The following is a 21,253-nucleotide window of genomic DNA, read 5'->3' as shown; positions in this document are numbered from 1 at the left end:
AAAGGCCCCGCCCACGCATATGCTCCGCCTCCAGCGTGTTCAACTACGTATGTAGTACTACTGCTAGTATACTACATTCAAATTATGAAAATATCACTGAATATGCCCCACATGAGAAGCTAAAATTCAGTCACGTTCTGTTGCACTTCTCATATTTACCACTATTGATCGAGAAGTGTCACTTAAACAGCGCCTGACATGTTGAAATCAATGTAGTATATTTGGTTTTGCATCATTTATATTTTTAAAAAATCCAGTGAGATAAATAAAACTGTATTATTTATCCTTGAAATTTGCATTCAGGTAAAGAGTTTGGTTTTGGTGTTCCACCTAAAATGTATTTGATCACGAGAAAAGTAAGTTTAAGACTTCGATCTGAGCATAGTTATCACATATTGATAGATCCAGATGCGAAATTGATCGGGCGGCTGTTAACACATATCACAACGGTCTATTATTTGATGAAATCGTAAAGGAACTTTTCAAATGAGTATGATTTCCCTTACGAACAGTTATCTGTGAAGCACTGAAATCCAGAGCGGCGGAACTTTTGATTTCGTAGTTGTCATGTAAACCATAAGATTTCGCGTTGATGTTTTTTTGTTTGTTTTGTTTTTGTTTTGTTTTCTACTACTATCCAAAAAGAGTTTTATTAAGCACGATGAGCAACAATTCGATGCCATGGTGATTAAAAGGAACCGTTTGTCAAAATCATCACAATATGAGTGCTCCTGGTACTCCTTTAAAGAGAAAATCATACATGGGGCAGCACAAGATCAAAAGGAAAAAGTGGTAAGTTGTTTTATTTTTTATCTGTTTTTGTGTGTGTTATTTTTGTTTGTTTTAAGATGAATAAAAAGTGTTCATGTTGCTCTCTGACATGCCAGTGATGAGCCCTCTGACAGTGAACATTTGCCAAAGGCATCCCATTATTTGTCAGACAGAAATGCTACAATGGTAAGTGCTAAATTAATATAGTATTTGTTTAATGACTAATTCTCTTGCATAATTCACTATATTTGATCTTTAGGGTGTTAAGCTTGCAGCGTCCACACTGGCTTTTAAGAAAGAAGTTGTCACCGACCCTGTAAATAATGCATCAGCAGTTATAACTGGTCAACAGAAGAAGGCATGTTCATCAATAGGTGTTGAACCTCACAGCACCCCAGAAAATGCTATCAAACAAGATTGCAAAAAATCATCCAGGAGCGCCAACTGCAAAGATCTCGCTCAGCGGCTTCTATTCAGTGAGTACTCGACAGAGGAATCACAGCAGCCTCAGAAGAGCAGCGATACAGAATCAACTTCTGCATCCAAAGAAACAAAAAATCCCCAACAGGCTGAAAAATCTACTTTGTGAGTCTTATTTCCTCTTTTTTTGTCAGGTACCTCATAGGTAGGTGATGTAGATCTTGAGTTCTGACTGAGGTTTGGGGTTTTCATCTCAGCTCATGGATGCTTTTTACTGAGAAATGTTTGCTACCGTTTGTATTTTTCTAGGAACAGACATGGGAATATAGTAAATGCAGGTCCTTCTCATGATGTTTCTGGGGACTACATTTTGTTCAGTCCCACACATGTAGCTGCTGCTGTGAAGAGATCCAAACTGCAACAATCGCCACAAAATCAATCCGCCTCCGTGCTCACGGTTCCTAGTGGTTTACAGCTCTGTACGTTCAATGACACATCACCTCAGCCAGGTATGCCATTTTATAGTATAAAGTATAATTCAAGTTGAGGTGCAAATGAGATAAAATAATTCAGGTGTTCTGAAAGATGATATTGCTTCTTTTAGATTATTATTAGGTGTTCATTTAGAGCTGTACATTGCACATTCAATTTGCAGTGGAATAGAACTATAATGCATTGTACTTCGAGATTTATAATGACCACATTACGTACTCAACTACCTCTGTTGTTGTGATTGCTCTAAACAAGATTGATCAATTATGGGCATTTTTGTCAAAATGACAAATGACAAAGCAAATCGATTTAGTAGTCCTTTTCTGTTCAATTCACACTTGCATTAAAATGTAAGTTTAGAATTTTCTTTACTGTTGTCTTTGAAACATGAATTTACACACTGTCTGTGTTTATTAGCTTTGTTTATTCATCATCATGACATTTAACCATGTTTTTTCTGTGTTATCCATTACCTAGGCTTGGCCTTGCATGCTCCTGACTCACAGTCCGACAAACTTTTTTTATCCAATTGGGGTTTACCCAAGCCAGTCTTGGAGTGTTACCACAAACACAGAGTAACTCACATGTTTGACTGGCAGGCTCAGTGCCTGAGTCTTGGAAAGGTTCTGCAAGGAGGTAACTTGGTCTACTCTGGTAAGTATCTGAAGGTAATATCTATTTGAAGGGCAGAAAAAATGTTTTGCAGTGAGATGTATTCTTTTTGTTTTGTAGCTCCAACCAGTGCTGGAAAGACTCTAGTGTCCGAGTTGCTGATGCTAAAACGCGTGTTGGAGACGAAAAGAAAAGCTCTCTTCATTTTACCATTTGTTTCTGTAGCCAAAGAGAAAGTGCATTACCTTCAGGTGAATCAAAGTAAACTGATAATGATGTATTTTTTTTGTAATTGTCGTAGTAGATCATAAACTTGGGTGGTTCTGCAGAGTGTGTTTGAAGAAGCTGGAGTACGTGTGGGTGGATTCATGGGAAACACATCAGCTTCTGGTGGCTTTGCCGCTGTGGATGTAGCGGTTTGCACCATAGAAAAGGCCAACTCTCTCATTAACAGACTAATAGAGGAAGACAGCATTGGTCTATTAGGTAATACATTAGTGATAAGTCAGATTGCAAATTTTGAGCTTGTATGACTTGACATATTCCGATTGTGTGATTGTAGGAATAGTTGTGGTGGATGAATTGCATATGGTTGGAGATTCTGGAAGAGGTTACCTACTTGAACTTCTCTTGACCAAAATTCGCTACATTGCACAGAAGCGCAATATAACTGGGTTTGTGTCTTGTTTTTTTGTGTAATAGTGGCAATCAAAACTGCTTATCTTTCCAGGAGTGATGGCAGTAGTGTGGCAATTTTATGTTTTGACAGGTCTCTTTCTGAGGGGGTGCAGATCGTAGGTATGAGTGCCACTTTGCCCAACTTGTCCCTCCTGGCCCAGTGGTTAGGTGCGGAGCTTTACCAGACGGACTATAGGCCAGTACCCTTACAGGAACATCTTAAAGTAGGCTGCAACATCTATGACAACAGCCTCTCTGTGGTTCGACAATTCACTCCAGCACTCATAATAAAGGTAAATAAATATACCAAGCGGTGGTTATTGTGTGGGTAAACAAATAACAACTTCCTTTTAATCATTAAGGGTGACGACGAGCACGTTGTCAGTTTGTGTTATGAGACGGTGCGTGATGGCCATTCTGTCTTGCTGTTCTGCCCCTCCAAAAACTGGTGTGAGAAGTTGGCTGATAGTATCGCCAGAGAGTTCTACAATCTCAGACATATACGTATGTTCATTTCTCACACTTGAGTTATATCTCTTTCTTTGTCTCTGACTTTCAACTCCTTGCCTTTTATTGATGGTGAGAGACATCTAATGCTTGATCTTGACAGATTGAAGTATTTTATTATTATAATATTTCATTATTGTAAGAGTGAAAGATAGTTCATTTCAGCGAATGTCTATTCACTGTATAAAGTTCATTGTATTTTTTGTCTAAAGATGTTTCAGACCATGAGCGCGAATCACAACCCAAACCAGTGCACTTGGACCAGGACGGACTAGTGGATGTCATTGCCCAGTTGACTCGGACTCCTGTAGGTTTGGATCCTATTCTGAAGCGTGCTGTGCCCTGGGGAGTGGCCTTCCATCATGCTGGTAAATACACAACGGCTTAAACATGACTCTTGAAATATCATAAAAATACTAATGGAAATGGCACTCCTTTGTTTTATGTTTTACTTTGTGTGCCATAACAAATATCTCTTACAAAGGTAATTTTCCCAGTTCAGTGGAAAAAAAATGAAATGAGTCTCCTTTCAGGTCTGACATTTGATGAACGTGACGTGCTGGAGGGAGCCTTCCGTAATGGCTTGATCAGGGTCTTGGCCGCCACCTCCACCCTCTCATCAGGGGTCAACCTCCCTGCCCGTAGGGTCATTATCCGAACCCCGATCTTCAATGGCCACTTGCTGGACCCCCTCACATACAAACAGATGGCTGGACGAGCAGGGAGGAAAGGAGTGGACACCACAGGTAGGAGAGTCATTGACGAAAACAAGGAAGCTTGTGTGTGTGTGTGTTTTTTTTTTTTTAAACCGTGATAAGGTTTTCATCATTCCAGGTGAGAGTGTGCTAGTGTGTAAGGAGGCAGAGCGCCAGAAAGGTTTTATCCTCCTCAGAGGTGATCTTCACCCAATCAGGAGCTGCTTGTTGCGAGAGACAGGAGAAGGCGTCACCACTAGCATGCTGCGAGCCATTCTCGAGGTCTGATTCTCACCTGTTGGCTGATATTTGCTGCATTTTATGTCATCTCTTACATCACCCCTACCTGCAGATCATTGTGGGAGGAGTAGCCAGCACTCCACAGGATGTGAGATTGTACGCCTCATGTTCACTTCTAGCTGCCAGCGCAAAATGTAACAGCAAAGAGGAGTCTATGGAAATTTGCAACAAAGGGGCAATTGAGGCCTCTGTTGAATGGCTAATGGAACATGAATTTATCAGTGTTCAAAAAGTTGGAGAAAGTAAGTAATGCACAACATTTATCAATAGATTCCTTGTTTTATTTCATTTTTTTCTTCAGTTTACATTTGTATTAACTCCATGTAATTGTGATAAATAATGATAGATGCTTATTATTGCTGTACTTGTACATAGCTGAAAAACAAATATGGTAGATTCTGTTTGGAGACTTCATTTGGTGTGGCTACACTTCAGTTTACACAAATCTGGATGGTGAATTCAGACACGGATCTGCTTATCTTTGTTTTCATTTGAATCAATTGATTTTCTCTACTGATGTTTGTAAACCACAGAGGAGCAGTATTGTCCCACTCAACTGGGTGCTGCCACTCTGTCATCTTCCCTTTCGCCCACTGAGGCACTGGGAATATTTGCAGATCTGCAGCGGGCCATGAAAGGCTTTGTGCTAGAAAATGATCTCCACGTTCTTTATCTGGTATGAATTACAATAGAGGCTCTCATTCTACTATTACACTATAGTTCGAACTAAAGCGATTTTTAGCAGAACTGTTCAATTAACACATTTTAGTTGGCACCATTTAATATACCATATTTTTTGGACTACAAGTCGCACCTATATCGCAATAGCCAAAAAATACACAATGAAAAATAGAAAAATATGTAAGTCGCACTGGAGTATAAGTCGCATTTTTGGAAGGGCAATTTTTTTATTTGATCTCACACCAAGAACAAACATACATTTAAAAAAACAATGGTAAAATGGAAAACAACAGCCTAATTAGGCAAGCTTTACCACAACAGTTTTTCAGATAACTTTAGCCTTAAAACACAACATAACAGGCTGTCGGTGGTCAAACTAGCCAAACTATATTAAAAAAAATAAAAAATAAACGTTGCGACTTATAGTCAGAGAAATACGGTACTCCTGAAAATAACCCTAAGTACCATCTCTGGCATGGTAATATAAATGTTAATGCATTAATGTTGAAAACATTCTGTGGCAGATCTCGCCATTGTATGCGGAGTGGACTACAATAGATTGGTATCAGTTCTTCTGTCTCTGGGAACAGCTGTCGGCATCAATGAAGAGAGTAGCTGAGTTGGTAGGCGTCCAGGAGAGTTTCTTGGCTCGGTCAGTGGGTGGAAAACTCTTTGCCAAGACAGAGAAGCAGCGGCGGCAAATGGCAGTTCATAAAAGGTAACAGACTTTTTTTTTAATAGTTTCAAGCAATGAAATATCCATTTGTTTGGACCGAATGACTGAATGTGGAAGTGTCAAAGATCACTGTATTATATTTCTTGAGGAGAAAATTACAAAGTTAAGATAGTCATTTTATTGTAAATGAATGACTTATTCCTGATTGTTAAAACCACTTTTTAATACATCTACTCCATTAAAACTTCCATAAATGCAGAAATACGTACTTTCATCTTGTTTTTACAGGTTCTTTACCACTCTCATACTGCAGGATCTGGTTAAAGAGGTACCTTTGGGAGTTGTAGCATCCAAATACAACTGCAATCGTGGGCAGTTGCAGTCCCTCCAACAGTCTGCTGCCACATATGCAGGTGTGAGTTCTAGATAAAAAGGAATATGAAGTCACTTTTTTGTTAGAGTAGACAGTAGATACTAGTGTATCAGAAACTCAAAAATAAAAGCACAACTTTATTATTTAAGGAGTCAATGACTGTTCCATTCATCCTTCAGGTATGGTGACAGTGTTCTGTAGGCGCCTGGGCTGGAACAACATGGAGTTGCTTTTGTCGCAGTACCAAACTAGACTGAGCTTCGGTGTTCAGCGTGAGCTTGTGGATTTGGTAAGGGTTTCCCTTCTGACAGCTACCAGGGCTCGAGCACTTTACGCACAAGGCCTGTGCACCATTGCTGAACTTGCCAGGGCTTCAGTAGCTGATGTTGTAACATCTTTAAGGAACGCTGTCCCGTTTAAGAGGTAAATCCTAATTTTGATCTTGCCAAATAATGACTTTTTGGTGAGAAAGGGCTGGTTCTATGTCTGTTAACTTCTCTTAGCTCAAAGTGTGCAGTGGATGAGAGCGAAGTGGAGGCTGCGGAGCGCCGGAACCTGCGTTGCGTGTGGGTGAGCGGTGGGCGGGCTCTGACCGAGCAAGAAGCGGCCAGTGCGATTGTGGCAGAGGCAAAGCTTCTTCTTCAGGCAGACTTGGCACAGCTGGGCATTCAGTGGGACCCAGGAACCCTCTCCTCTGATGCTTTTGCTGTCCGTTCCTCACTAGAAGCTCAGACTGATGGGGATAAATGCCAACAAGAGAAAAATCCTAGAACAGATTTTGAGAAATCAGGTCTCAAGACTATGCTAAAGGAGATAAATCAAGACTTCAGCGCAAGGCTATCGGGCCCAGAAATTTCTTTACATAGTGTGACAGCAGGAAAGAATGAACCGATTAATGGATCCAAAGCTGGTGAAACGGAAAATATAGAAAAGATGGAAAAGAGCAATTTGAGAACCCAGAAGTGTAAAACATTAGTACAGGAAGGGGCCAAAAGTCACGTTTCAAACAGAAAGGAAACTCATTCTTCTGGTGTTCCAGGAAAAAGTCTAACAAAAGAATTGGCTGAGCTTGTGCCCAGCCCGATTGTTCAACTCCAAAAAGCTCCTGAACCAACTCTCCCCCTTTTACCTCTTCCTTGTTTGAGAGCGCCAAGTTCCAGGTTGGGAGATAACCCAAGTGTTAGCATAAAAGTATCAGATATTGATGACATCTCCAGTCTTTGTCTGTCACCTGCGCAGCCGGGAAAACTAAAGCACTCAAGGATACTACAAAAAGTCCTCCATTCCATACAAAGTGACAAAAGGCTAAAACAGTCCCTGACTGGACTGACTTCACATGCCTTGAATGTCGCTGAGGTTACTCCTAGCCTTCCTCAAGACACTCGAACGATACAAGTTGAAATGTCAGACACTTCTCGTGCCGCCTTACCAGCAGTATTCTCACCTGACACGCAGTGGGGAAGAGTGGAGGCTATAGAAGTCAATGGCCTTTTGTCTCCTGACCTCTACGCAGGAGAAGATCAAAATGAAGAAGGGCAGCAAGAGGTCCAGCGGGGAGAACTGACGTTTGGAGACAGCTTTGAATTGGACACGCAGACCGAACAGATCATTGTCCAACCGCAATCGGTACACAGCGACGGAAATGGCAAAAGTCCACAGAATTTGAACATTAACGATCTGACAGAAGAAATTGTGTTAGAAGCTCACGTGGAGCAGGGACGCAAAGACCAAGAAGGTGCCCGACCTGAACCCTCCGTTTTCAATATTTCTCTGACAGCCAGCCAGATGGAGATCATCCTTGATACCAGTCATCAGGTGAGTGGTAATCATGCCAATTTTCCATGTCGGCCTATTTTCCACCCAACGATAGTTTGTTTGAGTCTGGTCGTGTTTATAGAACAGTACTAAACCCTAATTTCATTTGGTTGGATTTTATATAAATATACCATGACTTGAAATAGCATAATGCTGATTAGGCATTAGTAGAAATACAGTAAATGGTAACAAATATGACTATATTCGGGGGTTGTAATGTGTCCACAGAATGATGGTAACAGCAACGCTGCTGTTGCTCTGGAGGATCCAAACAGGAGCAGCAGCTTCTTGTTCGATAGCCTGTATGACAATTCTCCGAGCCCAAAAGAAACAGACCCTAACACATCGGCCTATGACGAGCACGTCAGTCCACAGGCAGCAGGCATCCACCCTCTGCTGTCCACCTCGGAGAAACGTCGTAGCGAGCTCCTTGTCAATCAGGAAGTGGAGAATCAAGAGGCAATCCAGTGGGGAGAGTCTTCTTTCAACCTCTCTGAGTGGGGAGACTCTTTGCTGGGGGGTGAGCATTTTCTGGCGAGACAGGATCAGGATCTAACATTTGCACAGGTTGAGCCAGAAGCTCCACTGCCTGGAGAGAACCAGCCAGAGTTGTGTGCAGATTATAACCAGAAGGGAGAAGATGATGAACACATCTCGTTGCCGTCAGATGATGCCATTTCAAAACAATTACATGCCAATGCTGCCCCACAAAGCAACCTTTATTGTAGTCCTGGTCTTCAGGAAATCTTCGATTGTTGGCCAAGTATGTCTGAACAGCCTGTGCAAAACGCTACATTATGCCTCAAGCAAGTTCCTCCTTCATACCGTGCAAAGCCTTCGGAAAAGTCTCCTCCGTTGGTACAGCTGAGGAGAAACTGCCAAAACCAGGACAATACAGACTCTGAAGCAGATTCTTTGCAGGCGGAACCATCGGAAAAAGAAACGGAGAGACCAGGTTCTGCTGGAGACTTAATACCCCCCACTCAGGAGACACCACCTGTGACACCTAGAATCAAACTAACAACTAAATCAATTCAATCGCCTCGCACTGTCCTGCCACCCATTCAGTGGGCCCTGGCTGGGAAATCTTCAAAATGTTCCACCAGTGACCTCCCCGGAGATTTTTCTGACTCCCTACATATTATGTGTAAATCACAGCAGCACACCAAGGCAAGATCCAGTTCCCGACTCCAGTCTCCAAAAGCCCAAAGGCAAAATCCTTCTCCTGACCACCGCCCACTGCGGTCTTCCGCCATGAACATGTCGCCTGGCTACGACGGCTTCTCTCTCCAGCTTTCTCAAGATGCCTCTCTCACCTCCAGCAACTCTAGCGCATTCTCCATTATCGACGTTTCAGGTGACAAGCGCCTATTCGAAACGTTTATAAAGGAGTGGAAAACTAAAAAGCGCTATTCACTGGCTTTGGCTTTTGAAACTGTCAAAAACCACCAGGAAGAAGAAATGAGAAGGAACCATACGAAAGGTAATCAATGTTCAAAATGCGATTGGAATGTGTTTCATACATAAGTCCAGTCAGTCCACAGTGTTAATGGCATTTGTGTATAAACAGCACAACAGGAACTCCACGCCGCAGATGGTTTTCCAGTAAGAGGCAGCAAAGAACAGCTGCTGATTGGACTGTCTGTCTGTTGGGGAGCAAAAGATGCATTCTACATATCCTTTCAGCAAAAGCAGAAAAAAGGTGCTCAGACATAGACCACCAGTTATATTCATATCCATAGTATACAAAAATGAGGTTACACAGTTGTTGTTTCTCAGGTTTGAGTTTAAGTCTTGCCCCTCCGGACCTGGACGACAGTTTACCAGTAGTCGAGAGGCTTGAGCATGTCAAAGCCTGCCTCCGTCATCTGTCATGTGGCACACTTATCACGTATGACATCATCCAAGTGTACAAGAAGCTAGTGTTGACTTGTGGCATCAGCTTGGAAGGAAATGTTGAAGACCCCAAGGTATGGATGCAATATTGTAGAGTGCTTTTTGTCTCATTTTTGTGAACATTTGTCATGAAAATACACACAATGACATATAATGACCACTCTTAGCGTCTGATGACAGCCAAAGGTTTTGGAACCTCGAGTGGACGTTCTAATGTTCATTGATGTTTCCCTGGAGGTGGCGTGCTGGCTGATGGACCCGAGCACCGAAGAGAGGACTCTGGCCAACATGATCACGGTCTACTGTCCAGAAGACATCCCTCTTTTGGATGGTCTTGGCAACTTACATGCCCACTGTCCCCGTGTGAAGGCAGCTACCACAAGTGTGCTAGTATTCACCGTGATGAATCATCTCACCACGCTACTCGATAAAGATGGCATGCTTGGTATGATTAAGGAGTGATCGAAGAATGCCAGTCGTGAACAATTTTGACACGTGATGTCACGTCCTGTCACCACTCGCACAGACTCCTTTAGAAGCGTGGAGATGCCTTCACAAGTGTGTTTGGCTTTGCTGGAACTCAACGGAATTGGCTTCAGCGTGGAGGAGTGTGAGAGACAAAAGCATGTGATGCAAGCCAAACTGGCAGCGCTGGAATCGCAAGCATATGAGCTAGCGGGGCACAGTTTTTCCCTCACAAGCATTGACGACATTGCTCAGGTCAGATGAGTTACCAGATTTTTCAGAATATAAATTGCTTTTCCTTTTGATTTTGCCGAAAGTGGGATTTATATGTAAAATCATTAGAGAGACCTCTTGACCAAAATGACATGTTGGTTCTGTAATGTGGGAGTTAGGAAAGACTTATAATAGTATAATATTACAAGTAGAAGAACAAACTTACACTCACATCCGCAAATAATGGCTGGGCGTTAACTCAAACTTCTTGCACATCCTTGTGTAGGTTTTGTACTTAGAGCTACATCTGCCTCCAAACGGTGACGTGAACGCGTCAAAAAGCAAGAAGACCCTCGGATCCACTCGCAGAGGTCGAAGCAGAGTTCAGCTCGGAAAGCAGTTCAGCACAGCAAAGGTAAATTGCCGAGTTTTGCTAAAAAAATAAAAAGATTTGATCACGGGATCAGAAATCAGGCCCAACTTAATGAATTCACCAACTTTATTTTTTGTATTGAGATGTTTATATAAAATTCAATATTTAATTGTAACTTTTTTCCAACCTTATTATGCACTGTAAAATTGATTTGTCGTCAGGATGTTCTGGAGAAGCTCCGTCCTCTGCATCCGCTTCCTGGCGTCATACTGGAGTGGAGAAGGATCACTAACGCTTTGACTAAAGTCGTGTTCCCGTTGCAAAGGGAGAAGAAGTACCACATTACGCTGGCCATGGATAGAATTTACCCCATCGCTCAGACGCACACCGCTACAGGTGCATACAATCGACTCCTAGTCTTAAAAAAATATGTATTCCACAATTGTTTCTTTCCATTTAGGACGGGTGGGCTTTACAGAGCCTAACATACAGAACGTGCCCAAAGACTTTGATATTGATATGCCCACTTTGGTAGGAGAGAGCCCACCTTCACAAGATGGCCGCCACAAGAACGAACGCAGGTACGTAAACACTGCACGGATATACTTAATACTATATATGTATAGGAAATGCACATTTATACTGAATGGATCAGGATTTTTGTGTCGCAGGAAGACGAGACATCTTTTGGTCCCATCAACGACTCGAGCCCCGACTTTTTCTGTCAGCATGAGACACGCTTTTGTACCGTTCTCAGGTCAGGCGCGCCTTTGAGTGTACGTGTCACTTTTTCACCTGCAGCTTTTATACATTTTTGCAATTTCAGGCGGAATGATATTGGCGGTGGATTACTCCCAACTGGAGTTGAGGGTACTTGCTCATCTGTCCAAAGACCGACGTCTGCTACAGGTCGGGACTGACTCGGTTTCAACATGAGCGAAAGGACAATTTTAATAAATGGGTGTGCGTGTACCAGGTTCTGAACGGGGGCACTGACGTGTTTCGCTGTATTGCTGCCGAATGGAAAAGCGTCGACCCAGACAATGTCAAGGATCAACTCAGGCAGCAAGCCAAACAGGTGCGTCACAGCTCCCGGGTGGATGTTCTAAATCATTCACTCTTCAATTCTCTCATTTTTTCTTTCAGATTTGCTATGGCATAATTTATGGGATGGGTGCCAAGTCCTTGGGAGAGCAAATGGGCGTGGAAGAGAATGATGCGGCTTGCTATATTGAAAGTTTCAAGGCCAGATACAAAGGTAGGCACGTGAATAATTCAGCCCCACCGTCGGTGATTGATGTACTGTCCATTTGAACTGGGAGGTTTGGTAGTGAATGATCAGATTTACATGAATACATAAATGAATATTATGTCATTATTTTGGTATTTCATTATTTTTGTGACCTTTTTGTCTGGAGGTGTCACCAATTCCATAACGATACTACATGATGTTGATTCTTTAAATTGAAAAATGTTTGCCAATTCCTGGCCCTCCCGTTGATTTAATACAATCAATTGTGTAGACATTTCACAATCAATTACATGTCAACTAAAGCAACAAAAATAAGTGTTTTGCCAACTTTGTCGCTGAAACGTGAGACAGGTTTAAACATAACGGCATATCTAAAAGGTGATATAGATGGGATGTTTGTTGTTTAGATCCTTGCCTCAATGATCAGTGTATCATTAAACCATAGTTTAAAGATTTAGTCATTTAATATTTATATATCTGATTGAGGCAATTTAGAATAGATTCTCATTTGCAATGCTGACCTGCCTGTCGAAAGCGGAGTAAAAAAACGAAATAAAAGTTTTTTTTAAATCTGTGCTGGCATGCAGGGATCAACTCTTTCCTCAGAGAAACGGTAAAGAAGTGCACAAAGGACGGTTACGTTCAGACTCTCATGGGACGTCGAAGATACCTCCCAGGAATCACCAACACTAATCCCCATGTGAAAGCACACGTATGCAACCCTCTTGAAAATATATGTTACATTTCTAATATATATTTTTCCCCACGGCTAAACCAACTGCAAAACGAAATCCAGGTTTACTGCAAAAAAGATAAATCACACGGTGTCACTAATTTGTTTTGGGCAGGCGGAGCGTCAGGCTGTGAACACAACGGTCCAGGGTTCAGCCGCGGACATTGTTAAACGTGCCACCATCAACATTCAAAGGCAACTGAGAAAAACATACCCAAGAGCTCCACTCTCTCACCAGCACACAACTGCAGGTGTGAACACACTCACCCACACACGCAAGCACAGTGTGCATCTGTGTGACACGCATCATGTCCCCCATACAGCCAGACATCCTCGGAGAGGCCCATTCCTGGGAGGAGCGTATTTTGTCCTCCAGCTCCATGATGAACTCATCTACGAAACTACCGAGGAGAATCTGATAACGGTGTGAAATTGATAGTGATGCAAGTACCCCGCTGGTAATTATTGCACATTTATCCATAACTGTGTTGTTGTTGTTGTTTTTTGACAGGTAGCCCAGTTAGTAAAGAGAGAGATGGAATCAGCAGTCAAACTTTATGTGAAGCTAAAAGCCAAAGTAAAAGCAGGACCCAGCTGGGGTAATTTGCAAGATTTGGATATTTAATGTACTGTGCTATCATATTTAATGACTTTTTAATTGCTATGAAACAGTTGTGCTTTTAAATGTAAATGAACTGGATGAAAATATTTTACTATCAACTTTATCTTTTTAAACTCTTGCCAACTGTATCTTAACTGTATTAATGCCACCAGGCAATGTAATAAACTAAACTTCACACTTTTAAATTGTATGCTGTTTCTAAAAAAAGAAAAACTTCCATGTTCAACAGCCTGAAAAGTAGTTTTTATGGAACTTTTGAACTGTAAGTCACAAGTTATAGCAGTCACAACATTTCTCAAAGACAGTTTTGTTTTTCTTTTGGAGACATTCACTGCAAATAATCATGGGGAACTGATATTTTTACTTTTGCGTGTAGAGGTGGACCTCAAAATTAGTTACTTACACAATCCTTCCAAAAACTTCCAAACAGAGGAGTTCTTTATCTTTACAGTTTATCTGCAAAAGACAAACCAAGTGAGCAAGAAGTAATTAAACGCAACTAGGAGTACACCCAGAAAACACAAATCTAAAAAAATCTTGAAAGGGTGGCTCTGATCCCAGAAGAGATAGCAGCAGAAAGATGAACAGAAAACCCATCGGCAACTACTAAGTATGCATATACAGCAAGTGCAACTTAGACACCTGAAACACTTTTTTTTTTGAAAGGGAAAGGCCACACCTCCACAGATATGTGACGCCACTGAACGAAACGTGACTCTCCTTGCCAGGAACAGGTCACAAATGAGAAAATGGGAGCCATGTGTGGAGTGTGTATGATAATGTAAACATTTTTAGAAGAGGCCTTAGTACCACAAACAAAGAGGGGTCTTGATTAAGGCATCAGGACAGGCGTTACTGTCCACTATAAGTAAAAAAAACAAAAAAGAGAACATACTCTATGTACACAAGTACAGTTAAGTGCTATCCGGGAACCTTCATGTTGCTCTGGTTGGATCAGAGGCAGGAAAACCAGGAAGCAAGGCTGAGGAGGTGGCGGCGTGTGCTGGAACCACTTCCTGGTCATTCTGACAGTGTACGAGAAAGGAGACGGGAAAGGGATGACGTCAAGGCGTGGGTTCGGCGCTGCTGAAGAAGTAGCGGACGGGCGGACCGGCGAGGTCTTCTTCGTCGGCTACCGCCGACGCAAACGATACGGTGAGGTCGACGTACTGGCGGCCCGCTGATGCCTTGATCAGCTTCTGCATCCTGTGTGTAGAAAGAACACACACGGCTACTTTCAAAATGTTCGGTTTTGAAAGCAGATGCTTTGATTGACACATCAAATGGATTCTTCAAGTCCCCCTATCACCTCAGGGGTAACTTTATTGAATTCACTGAAACTGAAACAAGGCCTTAGCCAGTGCTCGATCCTCCGAAAAGTGCATCAGTAAAATTTCACGGTTTTAATATATCCAGATAATGAATTGCTTGTTTTTATGGTTGCTTGTAAAATCGCATGGCATAAAAGATATCTACTGTTCACTGGGCGCTCGAAAACTAATGTTAAGGGAGCTCAAGATGTCAGGGGAAATGGTGTGCTTTGCAAGAAAAAAATTGGTCTGTGTAATGCACTCACGTAAATTTGAGTCTTTTTGTGTGTCCTGGTATCACAGGCACGTAGAGCATTTTTACACCGTGGACGACCATCGTGGGTTCAATTCCGTACTTCTCCTAAAATGGGAAAATACGATAAAAGCACATGATAAATATTTCAGACAGTACTGAATGATAAAGCGCACTCTCACCCTGACTGCATTGATAAAGTCAGACAAGGTAAAGTCGTCATGGCCACTGATACTCCAACAGTCCCAGATGGAAAAGTAAATGTTCTCCCTGAAAGACACACAATGACCATCAGACCATTTTTAATAGCAATATCATACTAAAAAGTAAGAGAAAAAATATATATTAAATACCTGATGTAAGCGCGTTTAACAGCCGCCGGCTCAGTGAAGACAATTACAGGCAGAGCCAAGTTAAAAAAGCAATTTTTCAAAGATTCAAAGCCAAAACCTCCAACTATCTTGATCAGCTCCAGAGCCACCTAAGTCATAAGTGGATGAAAGGACCCAAATCGAGAAACTCTGCTGAAATGTACCGAGCCAGCCTTCTCACCAGTCCAGCCACAGCTGCTGTTGCCGTGGCGATGGCCGGGATGATCTTGCCAGCGATGCGTTTGGTTTTGAAGCGGTCTGCGGGCTCAATGGCGTACATCTTGGCTCTGAGGGCAGACGCCGCTGTGACGAAATCAACGTGGCCATTGCTGTCGTCATCCTTCTCAAACTCCAGCGGTGACATTCGTAATCTGTCTACACATCGCACGACGACACCCGCACACTAGAGTTACTCACTTATTAGGTAAAAAAAATGAAAAACATTGCCCTCCATTTACCTGCTTTGACAAAATCCCCAGCAATAGCTATCTGTAGCTGCCCAATAGCAGCCCTCTCCTCTTCACTGCTGAGAGGCATCTTCAACTGATCAGGTTTCTTTGCTGCCTCGTCCGTCTCGATACACTCGAAGGAGACCACAAACAAAAATGAATTGGCTGAAACCATGAGTAAAAGATACGTCAGTGACGTTGAAGAGTACTTTGACAGAGGGCTGGTACTCTGGGATCTTTATATGCATAAGGATTTCAGCCACAGTCTCTTCACCGAGATCCTAAAAGGGGAAGAGAACTTAACATGCTGCATACGTGCACAAGTCCAAAAGACTTACCTTCTCCAAGTACGGAATGTTGTAAATGCTCGCAAAGAGCCGTGCCGTGCTCACAATAAAGGTGAAGTGCCTAAAACAGACCAGTCGAGGGAAAATGAGTTGTGTACCGCACAACATCAGTGACGTCAAAGCAGCGTACTCACAGGGGATCTTTTAGGTCAAACTCAATAGGAGCCGGTGGTCTTTTGGGGGACTGCCAAAATAAACCTGCCAAATCGAGGTGCAACGTTCATAAAATGGCTTTCACAGGAATTTGAGCCAAACTTACTTCCATCTTTTAACCTTGTGTCCAATGGGAAGGCATGAAGAAGTTGCAGGGCCTATATAAAAAGATCATGTGCTTTAATATCTTATATTCTCAAATTCATGTCAGTTTTGAAACGGATGACAGAATTTTCAGAACATGTTAAACATCTTCACCTTTTTCTTAAAATACTTTTCAAATTTGAGCCGAGCCAAGGCTACACACTGTTCCCAACAGTGGGGACGCCTGTTGAGTAGTTTAATGACTTCAAATGAGCCCTCCAAACTTTCACCCGCCTGCATTCTCTGTACACAAAATGAAAACATATAATCAAAAAGAAGCACTATAGTGCATGGATTAATATCAACGTTTTTTCCTTTTTCACCTGCAGCACACACTCCGCTGATTTGTAGGTCTGCCAGAAATTGTTGTACACGGAGGGCTTCTGGGCAAATGCATTCTCAAACTAGATGGAAAAGGAAATAATGACAAAAGCATTAACAATCACCATTTTAAATTCTAATGGAGTTTATGGGGGTCCACCTTGTCCCTGGCCCACTGAATGGTGTGCTCTATGACAGAAGGGAATGACTTGAGGGTGCAGAATGGGATTTCCTCTTCTGGTGGATCCCTCTGTTTGAATAAGGTTGGTGGATTTAAGAATTCATTCACTCCGGATTTAAAGAGAAGTCAAAATAATCTAGAACAGGAAGGTGTGTTTTTGCAAGCATACTCACGTGGCTATTGTAGGATTCGGTCAAATTTGGCACAATTATTTCTGTATGTCCTTTAGTTCCCATCGTCCCAGAGTCTAAGAGTGCTCGCTGATTAGAAACGCAGCGGCTATAACAAAACCATATAAACTGGAATTGAATCTAATCCAAGTCATAAAATGCATTTTAACAATGACAGAGCACTGACTGCTTGGGAAAGTAAACTCGTGTTGACCCACCTGTCTACGTATCGCCGTGCCTCTATGTTATCCAGTGCAGTGATCACCAGGTTCAGGCGTGAGTAGAAAGAATCACTATAGATGTTCTCTGTAGCAGGACACACCTTGTTGAGGTGAGCATCCACCTGTAGATCTGGGTTAATCTTCAAAGTGGCTTCTGCAGCTGTTGTACTCTTTGGTTTCTGTGAAGAATCAAAAAATGTCCTTTATTATGTACTAATATATGGGAAAAAATAAATAAATAAAAATATATGCATTAACATACATACAAGAACACTGATTGTATGGACCATCTCACCTGTATATGATGTGGTCTGAAAAGAAACTGCCTATTCAGGTTGGACTTTTCTATGAGGTCTGGATCTGTAATATATACCTAGAGAGATAGTACGTTTTAAGAAACTGAAAAAAAATCATTGAGATGTGGTGCAAACCAAGCAGGTAAAAGAAAATGCCCACCTCTCCTGAGCTCTGAGCCAGTCCCACTCCGAGTAAGGCCAGGTTTTTCAGCATTTCGCAGCCTATGGCACCACAGCCAACCTGCAAGAGAGGAAATTATTTGGGCATGCCGATCAGTCATGTGAATTTGAGTCATTTATCATTTTTTAGGTTCTTCAAGATCTGGACAAAACATACCAAGAACACCCTGAGTTTGTGCAGCTCCATACACAACGATTCGCCGATACAAACTCGCAGTCCATCGTATCGGTCTCCCCGAGGGAGGAAGTTATCAATGGGCAGAGACTGAAGTGGCTTTACTACCTCAATGGCATCGAGATAAAACTACAAGGACAAACAAGGCATATACGATTAAAACAATACTGTGCCGTCAAATCCTGAGGTAATAAAGTAAGGCTTACCCATTGCTGCAGAGGTGCAAACTTCCCTGTGATGGCTTTAAGAACCTCTTGACTTGCAAGGCCTCCTACAGCAGCCGCCATTGGAGGAAGTATCCCCCTCGCTGTCCTTGCCAGCATTTGCACCAACTCTTCATTCACAGGAGCCTTAATGTAGAAAGCCATGAAAAGAAAGATCGCTAGAGTGAGGTTAAGAACTTATTCAAAACGTGTTATCTGCCCAAAAGCACAAAACTAAGAAAAAAATTGAATGAAAGCATATATGGGAGAAGAAAAACTCACTTTGTTCCTGAGTGTTGCATTCACTTCCTCAGTTAACTTCAGTAGCGTCTGAGCATCCTGTAAACAGCTGGTATGAAATAAGGTAAAATCTTTCATGGGTTAACGTGACAAAGCCAAAAACCTTTCGGCACAAACACAAATTGCATTGTCAAAACTAACAAGGCTGAAATGTTGGATCCGGAAACGATATTTAATTACAAAAGTATCGATCCTCATATTGCCCTCGTTGATGAATTTGTTTTTTTCCCCCAATTATTCAGGTAAACAGAAATTTGTTGTCATGGAGAAAATTACATTTTGTAATACTCTTGGTATAGGTAATGGATGATACTTTTGCTTTATCAAAAATGGTACTGAGTATTATTTTAAGTACTGATCAAGCAGATTTTTTTTTGTATGATGACAACGGTAGACACAAATATTTTACCCTATGTTGGGAAGTCTATTTTGCTGTTCCTGAAAGTTGTCTAGAGCCAACATGGCAGCATGGATCTGCAATGGTGCCTAATGGGGAGATTGCAGATACATTATGAGCAAGGGTGAACCCCTTTGTAACTTCCGTGTAACCGAAAAAATGGGCTAAAAGTCACCTCTGGTTTACTAAAGTCTGGAGTCAAAACCTGAGGATCCAACAACTGTTTCTTGAGCGTTTCCTGAAAGATTTTGGATAAATTCATCACCCAAAATAAGTGATCACCTTAAGAACTAGTTAATAATAGTTTCTTTTGACTTACAAATGTGTAGATATGTGGGGTTTTCAAAAGGACAAAGAACCCTCCATGTGCATATGCTTGTAGTTGGGATGTGTCTCCTATTGCAAAACTGTGAGGGGAAAGGACTAACGATAGACAAATGAAAGAACATGAATTACTTACTCATGTCAATTACCATGGAATCTTGTAGAGATTAAAAAAAACCTTGTATATTACAAATACCTGTAACCTGTCTTGAGGTCCCGTTGAGTTCCTCCATTCCATTGATTTCTCGGAAGACTACGCTCTGACCAGTCTGGAGGCCATGAGGTTGGTTGTCCAAGCAAGTTACCACACCAGGATTATCCTAAAACAGAACGAAAGCAATATTTCTTAAAACGGTTTACCTCCCCAATGGTGCATGCTTCAAATTCAACTTGCTTCTTCAAAAGTCAATATTTGTTGACAAACAGTTAACACTGCTTACCTGGGTGATGCTTTGGATAAAAATTTCTTTGGGTTCTTCCCCTGTGGAATCGAAGACTTCAAACTCTTCTCCAAAATCACAGAACACCCGTGCACAGATACCATACGTGTCACAGCCAATGAACTGCCGAGACAGGGTACTTTATGTTAATCTTTTACTGTTGTTGTAGTGAGTTGAAATAGCCTACCCTGATAGGAGGGCATTGTGAGTGGCAGAAATCATTGACTCTCTTTTGGAGGCTTAATCTGGCTTCAGTCAGAATCACGCACTAGGAAAAACAGATATTGAACATTAAACATTGCAATTTCAACAAATGCAGATTGTTTGGGCAAAATCACAGCCTTACACATTCCACTAGGCTCACCTTGAATGTATAATGTCAAATACCTGATATTTTTGGAGAAAGCTGAGATCAGTGTTGTCATCCAAAGCTGTGAAAGATGTGTCAACATGGACATAGGGGTTCAACTCGGCAACTCGAGGGCAAACTGCCTCTGCCCTTCAGAAAGGATAGAGTAGGATGTAATAGATTGGTATGGATATACAAAACCAAGACGGGCGCCTCGTCTTTAGTGGCCAGTACCTTTTTTGCTGGCTCAAAACATCCTCTTTGTGAATAAAGAAGTTGGAGCCTAGATCCCATGTCTCACACTGCTTTGTGTCATGGAGTGTAACTGCCTGTGAGCATACACAACCCAAATCCAATGAAGTTGGGACATTGTGTAAAATGTGAACAAAAACACCCTACAGAGATAGTTCATTGAAAGGTGAAATTGATTAATTTTGGTTCGTGCAAATATTCTCATTTGAAGTTTGATCCCCGCAACACACACAAAAAAAATAAAAAGATGATGGGGAAAATCAATGCTTCATCATGCTGCATTTGGCCAAGACTACACATAATTAACCCATTTACCTTTAGACCAGCCAGGACAATGTTCTTTGCTGTGAAAACACAGATCCTTGTTATTATTTTCTCTATTTTCATGGCAGTGTACGTAGCATTTAATGGAGACCACATCTGGTACATGAGCACAATTTAATAACAAAGTGACATTTTTTTTACCTGTCTGGTGTCACCACAGCTAGTGTTAGACATAGTAAATATTACATTATATAAATATTACAAATAATTAGCCCTCATTTTAACCTTGTTTTTTGTTTTGTTTTTAAAACTGCTATTATGCTGTACTTAGACATTACAATCTCACAATTGTTCAGGTGTACCAAATGCAGTCAGATAGATTTTATAAAAATAGTGTATTACTATACCTATCTCAATTCCCAGCCCTCCCAATCCACTGAGAAAAACAGCAGACTGGGCCATCTGTTGCATGGCACTGTCACCCAACACATATCGCTGACGACTGGACAGAGGAGAAAAAGCAAAGAAATACGTTTATAAGACCTTATTTGATCAATTGTAGCCATGCAGCACAAATTG

The 21,253-nt window shown here is 41.7% G+C and overlaps 2 protein-coding genes across 2 annotated transcripts; one reads left to right on the top strand and one right to left on the bottom strand.

The window, feature by feature from the left end:
- The first annotated feature begins 465 nt into the window (after window positions 1-465).
- polq (polymerase (DNA directed), theta) lies at window positions 466-13,744 on the top strand. The gene is made up of 34 exons (XM_077605918.1): window positions 466-792; window positions 888-957; window positions 1,031-1,356; window positions 1,501-1,700; window positions 2,161-2,337; window positions 2,416-2,546; window positions 2,625-2,781; window positions 2,858-2,969; window positions 3,065-3,266; window positions 3,336-3,477; window positions 3,693-3,848; window positions 4,014-4,226; window positions 4,315-4,457; window positions 4,528-4,717; window positions 5,009-5,151; window positions 5,681-5,874; window positions 6,121-6,245; window positions 6,385-6,628; window positions 6,709-8,020; window positions 8,249-9,503; window positions 9,591-9,722; window positions 9,800-9,990; window positions 10,154-10,361; window positions 10,443-10,636; window positions 10,881-11,009; window positions 11,189-11,363; window positions 11,428-11,548; window positions 11,639-11,724; window positions 11,794-11,876; window positions 11,944-12,045; window positions 12,114-12,225; window positions 12,807-12,931; window positions 13,068-13,376; window positions 13,464-13,744. The coding sequence occupies exons 1-34, from the start codon at window positions 722-724 to the stop codon at window positions 13,575-13,577; spliced, it is 7,644 nt and encodes a 2,547-aa protein (XP_077462044.1). The 5' UTR covers window positions 466-721; the 3' UTR covers window positions 13,578-13,744.
- A 51-nt stretch (window positions 13,745-13,795) lies between these two features.
- uba6 (ubiquitin like modifier activating enzyme 6) lies at window positions 13,796-21,192 on the bottom strand. Its single transcript, XM_077605890.1, has 30 exons — window positions 21,082-21,192; window positions 20,726-20,754; window positions 20,393-20,487; window positions 20,197-20,308; window positions 19,997-20,077; window positions 19,810-19,932; window positions 19,566-19,689; window positions 19,365-19,468; window positions 19,221-19,283; window positions 19,058-19,134; window positions 18,631-18,697; window positions 18,352-18,495; window positions 18,128-18,274; window positions 17,951-18,031; window positions 17,790-17,867; window positions 17,492-17,673; window positions 17,277-17,382; window positions 17,083-17,172; window positions 16,925-17,005; window positions 16,716-16,844; window positions 16,564-16,615; window positions 16,439-16,502; window positions 16,296-16,365; window positions 16,167-16,238; window positions 15,967-16,090; window positions 15,690-15,883; window positions 15,491-15,618; window positions 15,320-15,407; window positions 15,151-15,245; window positions 13,796-14,780 (listed from the first exon to the last, which is right to left on the bottom strand). Exons 1-30 carry the CDS (start codon window positions 21,143-21,145, stop codon window positions 14,639-14,641), a joined length of 3,006 nt encoding a protein of 1,001 aa, XP_077462016.1. The 5' UTR covers window positions 21,146-21,192; the 3' UTR covers window positions 13,796-14,638.
- Window positions 21,193-21,253: the final 61 nt, after the last annotated feature.

The sequence above is a fragment of the Stigmatopora argus genome, chromosome 7 (genome assembly GCF_051989625.1).
Source record: "Stigmatopora argus isolate UIUO_Sarg chromosome 7, RoL_Sarg_1.0, whole genome shotgun sequence".
NCBI classification, from domain to species: Eukaryota; Metazoa; Chordata; class Actinopteri; order Syngnathiformes; family Syngnathidae; genus Stigmatopora; species Stigmatopora argus.
This window is presented reverse-complemented; position numbering and strand designations above follow the sequence as displayed.